This window comes from Carya illinoinensis, chromosome 15 (assembly GCF_018687715.1).
Source record: "Carya illinoinensis cultivar Pawnee chromosome 15, C.illinoinensisPawnee_v1, whole genome shotgun sequence".
Lineage (NCBI taxonomy): Eukaryota > Viridiplantae > Streptophyta > Magnoliopsida > Fagales > Juglandaceae > Carya > Carya illinoinensis.
This window is the reverse complement of record NC_056766.1, coordinates 28,779,411-28,789,209: the sequence shown is the minus strand read 5'-3', so window position 1 is coordinate 28,789,209 and position 9,799 is coordinate 28,779,411. Positions and strand designations below refer to the sequence as shown.

Here is a 9,799-nt window from a genome sequence, read left to right as displayed (position 1 = left end):
TGTAATTTTTTTTATTGTACTTTTGATGATAGTTTCCTGTTATACTTTTGTGCAAGTAAATTGGATGCCATAATTTCAGAAACAATTATAAATTATGCCAAATTTAATCCACTATTACATGAAAGAAATAGAAGACCACTGTTACCGAGAAAAAAATGAGTGAAAATTTTATATTCAATACGTGACTTGGTTCAAGACCATTAAAAAAATGGATAAAGAATACTAAATAATAAAATATGGCCATCACTTTAGAAAATGCACTAATTAAATAAAAAAAATTACTATTTTTATAATACGAATTTCGGTTAAAAAAATGTTGTATTTGATAATCAAAACCGTAAAAAAATTTAATAGAAATTGATATTTGAAAAAAAAATAATGAGACAAAAGAGTTAGTAGTTAAGATTGTAAATGGAAGGGAGAGAAAAAAGTAATAAAAAAAGAATAGAGAAATATTATTTAATAGAATAGAGATAGGGATTGGGAATGAGATGTGAGAGGTTTTTAGAAGATGAATAAAATTTAGGAAAAAATTTGAGAAAATATAATTTTAAGTTAAATTATAGGGATGAGGATGAGGAATGAGATGTGAATGCTCTAAGGGTGAGGGGAATTTGAATGAGTAGCTATCAAGATAGATTGAGTTGGGGACTAAAGGAATAAGAAACACATGAGTAGCACATGATTCATTAATAGGATGAAATGACAGAGTTGTCCTCACTTAATATGGTTAGATTACCATTCTGTCTTTACCACTAGAACGAGAATAATTGTAATTCAATGGTATAAGAATTGGAACTCGTGAAAGGAACATTCATTCAGAAAGTTTAATACAACTTATTTCTTGGATGCTCTAATCCCTCGAAGATCATATCGTTCATATGTTCTTGATTTCTCTTGAAATTCTAGAAATTTGTAACAACTAATGAATATCATGTAGTTAAGAACTCAAGGATCAAAGATGTAGTTTGATGAGATGGCAATATTTATTCTATCTGTGTATATTTCATGGAAGAGTTTAGTTTTATGCTTTTGTAGGGCCAAAAATTAGAGAATAAGGAATAAGTGAAGTCAAGAGCTGATGTTTTACTCTCAGTTAATATGAGGTTTTCTTCTCTCCATTTGAGCTTTGGATGGCGTCGCAACAGCCTATGGGTGATTGCAAGTTGTGGCTGCCAAAGATAGACAAAGGGTAGTGGTTGGTGGTGGCATTTAGACAACTGTACACCTTAAACCCAGAGTTCACAACAGGAGGGAATCTCCTATTTCCATCTCTCATCTTCTGATTCTCACAACATACACAAATGTGATGCATGCAAGAATATTAGAATGCTGAACTATGAAATCAAAACCGGAAACCAAAGGAAAGAATTTGGTAATCCTGGTAAACTAACCGCTACTTAGTAGTTGGGATAAGATTAATAATATGCTATGGTTAAGTAAATGACGAAGGTTTTTAATACAACTTGTTGGAAGATGATACAAATTAATAGGTAATCGCATATGTTGAAGTCGAACGATCATAAGCCATACGAGTAAAGCCAATTGTTGTTGCTGACTGCAAACATATTTACAATGGATCAATTAACTAGTGATGAGAAATCATACATAATTTCACAAATATAGACAAAAGCAGACATATTTACAGAAACAAGAATTTACATATGGGATCCAATTGTTTTTCTCAATGCAGTCACCCAGTGAACAGCGGGATGCGACTTCTGATTGGCTGGCGGCATATTGGACAATTGGAAACTTTCGGTCCACAGTCTCTGCAGGTCTGCAATGAAATAATTGTTATACATAATGATTGAAATACCAGCAAATGAGGGAAAAAATAAGAGCAAATATAGCTATCATTGCAGCTCACCATGTGTCCACAGCCAAATGCCAAGTCCTTTGGTTTGGTTAGGCAAATTGGGCACTCCTATATTCAAATTAGACAGAAAAATAAATCAGAGATCTGAACTGATAAAACCCATCAAGGAATAGACCTAAGACTAGATTGGAAGAGTTAACATGTCCCTGTAAGAGTCCCTTCACCAGGTAGGTTAGACCATCATACCACGGGTGGCAGAACTAACAATGAGCTAGGTGACTCCCAATGTTTCAACGGTAAGCGGGTTTAGACTGCACGGCTAGATAGGTAGACTGCTTTTTAAGTCTTATTTCTAATTTTGGACTCCCTACGTGTTTACTCAGCAATGTTGCCAGGCCACTAAATGGCCAGTTTTTAGAGCAATAATATATAGACAGGTGACACTCTCACAAACATGGAAAAACACGCTACACTATAATCATACCGATTGGTTGCGTCCATCTCCCATCGGTGTTGATGATGGAAGGATGCTTGGCTGTCGAGTCGGCGGTGGACGATGAGTGTAAGGAGCTGGAGGAGAGCGTGGAACGATTTTCTTTGCTCTTCCTGTCACACGTCTTTTATCCAAGAGCAAATGTTGATCAGAAACCATTCACAATCTAATTCAAGTTCAATAACATGACATTTGCCTTTCACCCACAATTGAATTTGGCATAACTGGAACAACAAAGAGAACTCGTATAGTTCTGAGTCTATATCCAATCATTGGCTCATAGAATACCTCAATTTTTCACAGAAAAGCTCTCACTTAGGGGAAGTTTGCATCGGGTTTATAGCCACCACTTGAAAACTATAATATGAGAAGGATAAGGAACCCTACCCAATTATGTGAAGCTCAGTTGCTGCTTTGTACTGGAAGGGGATCTCCATTAGGGCGGCTAGAGCAAAAGCTGTTTCTTTTGAGGAAGGTGTCCCATTCTTTGACATTATTTCAGTAAAGTTGACAAACTGCACAGAAAATATGTTATTTAAAAAATAAAACATTGCATCAAATCAAATTAAAGTTAATTGTATGCTACTACTGTGATACCTGAAAGTTATCAAATTCGCGTGTAGGGATCTTGTCATCAAACTTCCTCATGTCTTCCCAAGGTCCATCACCAACACCGACAAGAACAATTGACAGAGGATATGAACTGGATGTTAATATCAAAAAGTTAAACTGTTTAGTTTTAACAACATTGCTTCTAAACAGCACAACTGCCACAGCTGTTTCTTTAGCATCTGATCATTTATACTAATTTAACTGTCAGTGTCTCACCAGATCCACTTATTTCACAGTTAAGCTTGTGCATTAAAGGAGACAAAGGCTGTACATTACAATTTTTGGATTTTATTGTTCGGAATTGGGAAAGTCCATTAAACTATTCAAATCCCCTTTTTCACTCTATAATTGTTTTCCTCCTCTAATACAAAAAGAAGCATTTTAGGTTGAACGCATTGTAAAATGTAAAATTAAAGAAGCACAGTACTTCCCACAACACAGCCAACATGGCACGCTAACTCTAGATCATACCTTGCCCATCAGAACCCAAACTGAGATGACAAGCAACAAACCGCTACCCACAACAGATATTTCTTAGAAATTCAAACAGTACCACTAGTAAAAAAACAACTTAAAGAATCCCTATTCTACTGATACCACAACTTAAACAACTACTGATTCCTTTGCTCTCCGGCATTTTCTTTTACTGACTGAAGAATCCCTATTCTAGCGTTTTAAAGAATAAATTGCAGATAGGATATAAAAAAAACAATGCCTGACCAAGCCTTACTTCAATAGTAAAAAGAAAAGAAGAAAAAAATTCAATTAAAACCTAAAACCAGAAAATATAAATCCGTCTATCTGCAAGACTCTACCTTGCATTGACGATTGATTGGATTGTTTTGGCTTCTTGTGGACTTAATTCATTATCACCTATATTGACGCTTCTTGTAACCTTCACAATAAAGAAATCACTCTCAATGAGATAGAATGTGTGCATGAAACCACGTTGCAGCTGGGTGATCAACATAATTTTATTTCTATGGTTTAATGTTTCAATTTGAACATTAATTTAATTTTATTTCTATAGTTTAATGTTTCAATTTGAACATTAATTTCTTTTCTCGGTATTTCTTTTAATAGTTTTAACTCCAAGAACCAAATTTAGACCATATGTGCAAACTCTTATAAAATTTTCGAGACTTGAACAATAATTTTGAAACCATCATCATCTAAAGATATTTATATTATATAAAAGAATAATTACATATATTGTAAGTTATTTAAAACTACTTTGTGTGAATTAAGTAACTGGATTTACTATGCATATGAATAATCATTTAGTATTTCAGCTGATTACGCTGTCTCCTCACCAAGTATGGATGCAGTAAAAAGTGAGATGAGAGCTTGATAGAACAGAATATTGAGAGTTATGAAAGAAAATGGGAGAAAGGTTTTAAAAATAGATTTTTAGGTAAGAAAAGTTTAGTGTCTTTAACCTTATCTCTGCATGGTGAAAATGTTTTTTGTGGTTTCATCATCTTTTGATTTCTTTAGGAGATTTTTAAGGGAATTTTATTTTTCAGGCCTCTAAATAGTAAGTATAGCTTTTTAGGCAGTGTTTATTAGGGTGTCTTTGGGACCCTCTAAATTGCCTAGGCATTGAGCTTATCCCTTTGTGACAGTTTGTTAGTGGGGCTGCGAGAGAAAAACAGAGAGATAGAGAGGACTTGATTTCAACCTGGCCATCGGCAATGATAACCAACACATGGTACAGCCCACCAGTTTTCTCGACAATGTCGATTGCAACCTCAACTACCGGAGCATAAGAAGTTGGCCCTTGAACAAAATTACACACATTCATGAAGCTATGTCACTTGAGACAAGCAAAATATTATAGACAAGGTTAGCTAATGTCAAAAGCAGAAAGTAGAACGTAATCCATGGCTTGGTGCCATCATATTCCAATTAATGAAGTATCATCATTACAATGATGGAAGAGGAAACCGACCTGAGAGCTGCAAGGCCGGAACAACTTTCTTATAGCAGGACAAAACTTCTTCAAAACCATGGCAAGGTGACTTATCACTGTGAAAACTAAACACTTCTTCATCATGTGTGGTGGCTATACAGAAAATAATCCAGGAATCATATTAGAAAATGCGAGAATATTGTCAATATGTTCGACTTTAGAGGACTAGACATACCATCACCAAAACCAAAACAAGGAATTAAGTTGTCTTCATCGAAAGGGGCTAAAGTCTTTCCAATCACAGCTATGGCCTTCTCATATGGATTAGGCGTATCTCCAATGGCATGCAGGCTTCGGTTATTGAACGAGACTTGGCCTTCAGTAACAAGATTGATGCATTAGTCTCAAAGATATACAAGGTCTATATTATTGGTTAACCAATAAACACTACGTGCCAGGTTAGATCCTTGAATATGTGATCATTGCATCATAGCAGGGGATTATATATCTGTTAGCAAGGACCTTTCAAAGATGTATCGACCCTCAATATAATGAAGCATTTATGCAGAAACTACCTAAGATTACGTACAAGGAAATAGAATGAAACATCCCTTAGTTTTGGACCTTTGCCAAACTGCAATTGGGGTGACCCTCTCCATTGAGATGGAGAGTATCTATCTATCTGTGTGTGCGCGCGTGTATTAACCATGGGATCTGAGTTCTGCGTTATGAGCAACTCAAACACTAATGTTTCGTAACACATATTAACAAAACAAGCGCTTTCTGTACTTAGACAAACCTGTCCATTCATTGCTCTTGGTGAAATCAATTCCAAGAATGAGATTGGATGACTCTAGACCTGCACTTCTCAGTGCTGCTGTAACCTGTTAAAGAAAATACCCATTCTTATTCAAGCAGGAAATGAAATTGCTGGATTATTCTGCAACGTTCACATTGTTGCAAATGTTTTGTACTTTAAACTCCATATTGGAACAGAGTTGCTAAATGGTAATATACAAACTTTTGTCATTTATAGCTAAATTTTTTTTATCTTTTAGAATGGTTGGATTTATGATTTATTCTTTTCATGCGATTTTGTGATATTTCAATGTGAGATTGAATGAATTTAGAATTAGACGAGATCTGTAATACATGTCCACTCATAGGGTGGATACAAGCAAAGACCGCCTGGGCTAGGGACAGGCGGGGTGCCCAAAATCCTCCCTTGGAGTCACGCATCAGCCCTAGGAAAAGTCAGGTATCAGCCCTAGGAAAAATATAGGAAAATATATATATTTTCTCGAGATCAACACTACTTGAACAACCAGCACATGGTGGACATTATGAAAATAACCACAACAAGGGAAGGGATATAAGGAAAAAAGTTGTTCCTTTTATACATCAGAATTTCAATGACATGTTAGCCTTAGAGAAAATTTTGAAAAGAGAAATACATATTGTTCCTCTAAATATTACTGTTTATCACTCAAATGGAAGAAGTACTAATTTGGTTGTGTTTAGGTTATGAGAAGTGTCTAGGTATGTTGTAAATAGTAATGAAAAAGTACGTAAAAAATAATAATAAAATATTAAATAATAGTAAAAAATAATAAATAGAAATAAAATATAATAATAAAATAATAAAATATGTTGCTAAGTGTTTCGATATTCTGAGGCCCTGTTTAGAGATGAAATATTTTAAATAATAATGAATAAAATATTATTATAATATAAGTTTTTACTATTAATTTTGTATTGAAATTGAAAAAAATTAAATTAATTATTATATTTTATATAAAAATTTAAAAAAATTATAATAATAAATTAAGATAGAATGAGATTTTTTATATTGTATAACCAAACTGGGCTACCACAAACACATCCTAAATTAATAGAAATAGAAAAGATACCTTCTTCACAAAAGTTCAAAAAATCCAAATATATCCTTTTCCGACACGTTAAAGTAGAGTGAATTATTAATTGGTTCGGCGTAGAATCCACGAAACCGCGTTGACGTCATTCCATTGAGCCTTTTTAAAATAAAATATAATCCATTTTTATTATAGAGTGCTAATATATACTATTGTGAGGTGGAAAAGTACTATACAATTATTTTTAAAAAAAAATTGAAATTTATTATTAAAAAATTTATTATTTTTAGTATAAATTTTGTATTTATTCATTTTTTTAAATAATTAAATAGTGCTTCTACACTCATAACTGTAAATATCAATTTTTTTTCATTTTATACCTTATGTGACATTATAATGATTTATTAAAATAAAATATAAATATAAAATGATAGAGAGAATTTAAAATTTTAATCTTCCTTTATTATTTTTAAATTTCATTTTATTTTGAATATTTTTTCTAATATAATAATGCTAAACAAAGATTGTAAAAAGTGAACCCATGAGTCCTTTTCTCTATTTTATTTATGAGTAATGTTAGATACAGTCACTTTTGTATATTTTTTATGCACTCTACTGATATGATTAGTTGGATTAATTTTTTTCAATATATAACTAATCATATCATTAGAGTGTATAAAAAAATTCACAAAAGTGAGTGTATATAAAATTTTTATTTTAATAAATCACATGTGATGACATGTCAATAGGAGAACCTTATAGGTATAAATTAGAAGTATAGTAGCATTACTTAAAATATAAATATATAAAATTGGAGCATACCTCCTATAATGTAAATCCTTTTAAAACTTTTATTAGTTTTATAAAATAATTATTTTAATATTAGTTTTTATGAAAATGCTACTATACCATTCAGTTATACCGCTTACTTTATCTTATTGATGTGATAATACCATGTAATGCCACCTAACTTATTAAAAATATAAAAAATATATATTTAAAATAAAATAGCATTGAAAACTCAAAAAGAAAAAGAAAAAGAAAAACTCTAACTTCCATCTTACCCTTTTATGTTTATAGCTTTAACTTTTTTCTACTAAACTATGTGGTACCACATGGTAGTGCTACCTCAATGAGGCAAACAGTATAATTGAATTTGAGTTGATATAGCAATTTTCTATTTTTTATGGACATTATTAAATTTTCTAAAGACCACATACTATAAAGTTTACGATATTAATTGTAAGTCTACAATATAAAGCTTACGATTCCTAACAATAAGTCTACAACATTTATTACAATATTAAATGTTATAAGACTAACAACTATGTCTATTTCCTTCGAATTATATTACCTAATCAAGACGGAAAAGTACAAAAGAATATTCTAAAGAATCTAAATTATTCAAATAACAGATTCTTCTTTAGGTACAAGATACTCGACTCTATTTTATAAATATACCCTCCATTTCATAACATTAATAATTCCTCCATAAATGATATTTATTCAAGAAATAAATAAATGATATTTATTAATTCAATGAATATTTTTTAAATAATTTTAATAATATGTGATCATCTGCTTCATTTAACTTTGAACTCATCCATTTTTTAACTTTTAGAACAAGACCTAAATTTTGGAACTCTTTCAATTAAATACCTCTAAATAATTTTTTCTTCAAATAATACAGAAATAATAGAAAATTACATGTATATCTAAAATCTAATTATTTATTTTAAAAAATAATATTTACACTTTTCGAATGTATAAATTTCGCATATTTATTTTAAAAAGAGAGATAATATATATAAATAAATAAATAAAAACTATTTTTTTACTAATAAATTCCATTTATTTTAAAAAATAGTACCCAGAATTTACACAAGCTAAAAGTATATTTAACATTATTTTTTTATATATATTATAATAAACAGTGACTTTTTTAATTTGAAACAGAGATATATTAAATAAAAATCAGTTGGTCCACAGACAATTTTGAATGGATTTACCCGTCTCAACCGCAAATCATGACTCCCAAACACATGCCATGAAATCGTGCTCATCCAAAAATTATGTAAAAAAAACCCGAATTCCCAGAGCAGAAGAAAACAATTGAAAATAGAGAAAGAAAGGAGAAGCGAACCTCCTCAAGGGAAGAGAACTTATCAGGGATGTATCCATACTTCTTCTTGACAGAGAGCTTTTCCACGACATTGGAATTTTGGCCTTGATTTCCGCTCATTGGTGGATCTCGGAGACTGGCTGTGGAGTTGCCCTTGTTGCTGCTGCTAGTTTCTCTGGAACCTTCACGCTTAGGCTTGATACAAGAAGTTACCCGTTTCATCTTCCTCAACACGACAACCCAATTCACAGACAGTGATGCAGTCTTAAAAACACAGAAAGAGTATCTTTGGAATTAAACGACTTAAATTTCTAATAATAGACATGCATAACTGTGCCGATTCAGATGGCCAACGAAGAAAGGAATAGGTGCCCCTTGGCTACTAAGAGGTGGGAAAAGAAGAAAAGGAGAAGAAATTCCAAACAGACAGCTTTCGTTGCGTACGATGTTGTTTTGCTTTCTTGCCAAGCGAGGAATAGTGCTGAGATTTGTGAAATGTAATTGTGAAGCGTAAAGAAACTTATATAAGCGTAGAATACTGTTGTTCTTCCCGCTTTTCCTTCCCTCTGACAAACAGTGCTAGTCCATTATAAACTTAGAAAAAATATAGTTGCAAGTACAATTGTGTACTAATCTGTGTACCAATGTAATGTGATTAGTCAAAAAATAGATTTTATTGAAAACAGTGTTAATTTAAATTTTAAGTATGAATAAATCAGTATTGATACACAGATTAGTGTGCGACTGTGTTTGTATGTAACAAAACTCATAAACTTAAGCAACTATCTATTTAGAAAGAAAAGAAAACATCTATTTAGGCTGCGTGCTCGTTTGTCTAACCCCGTCTATGTGGTGGGTTCTTTAAAAAATGATTTTAATAAAATAGACAAGAATTGCAATTCCTTTTGAAATTTTCTTTCTTTTCGTGTCAAGATACAAAAAACTCTGTTTATAAATAAAACTTATTTTC

The 9,799-nt window shown here is 31.8% G+C and overlaps 1 protein-coding gene across 2 annotated transcripts; it reads right to left on the bottom strand.

Annotated features, from left to right (window-relative positions):
* Window positions 1–1,376: 1,376 nt before the first annotated feature.
* LOC122297816 (E3 ubiquitin-protein ligase RGLG4-like) lies at window positions 1,377–9,336 on the bottom strand. Of its 2 annotated transcripts, none has more exons than XM_043108014.1 (12): window positions 8,851–9,336; window positions 5,636–5,720; window positions 5,072–5,212; window positions 4,876–4,989; window positions 4,606–4,703; window positions 3,740–3,819; window positions 2,910–3,015; window positions 2,700–2,827; window positions 2,304–2,436; window positions 1,871–1,927; window positions 1,663–1,780; window positions 1,377–1,558 (listed from the first exon to the last, which is right to left on the bottom strand). In XM_043108014.1, the coding sequence occupies exons 1-11, from the start codon at window positions 9,049–9,051 to the stop codon at window positions 1,694–1,696; spliced, it is 1,230 nt and encodes a 409-aa protein (XP_042963948.1). In that variant the 5' UTR covers window positions 9,052–9,336; the 3' UTR covers window positions 1,377–1,558; window positions 1,663–1,693. The 2 variants fall into 2 exon arrangements, with proteins under 2 accessions (XP_042963948.1, XP_042963949.1); XM_043108015.1 differs by lacking the exon at window positions 8,851–9,336 and adding an exon at window positions 5,989–6,090.
* Between the last annotated feature and the right edge of the window lie 463 nt (window positions 9,337–9,799).

Bases quoted from the DNA above. Each gene is read 5' to 3' on its own strand.
- LOC122297816 (XM_043108014.1), bottom strand. From the start codon at position 9,051: ATGAAACGGGTAACTTCTTGTATCAAGCCTAAGCGTGAAGGTTCCAGA. The intron at 3,820-4,605 runs GTTGAAATCAAG...TTTATTGTGAAG, and splicing joins TTATCATTGCCGATGGCCAG to GTTACAAGAAGCGTCAATAT. The intron at 2,437-2,699 runs GTAGGGTTCCTT...CTTGGATAAAAG, and splicing joins ACTGAGCTTCACATAATTGG to ACGTGTGACAGGAAGAGCAA.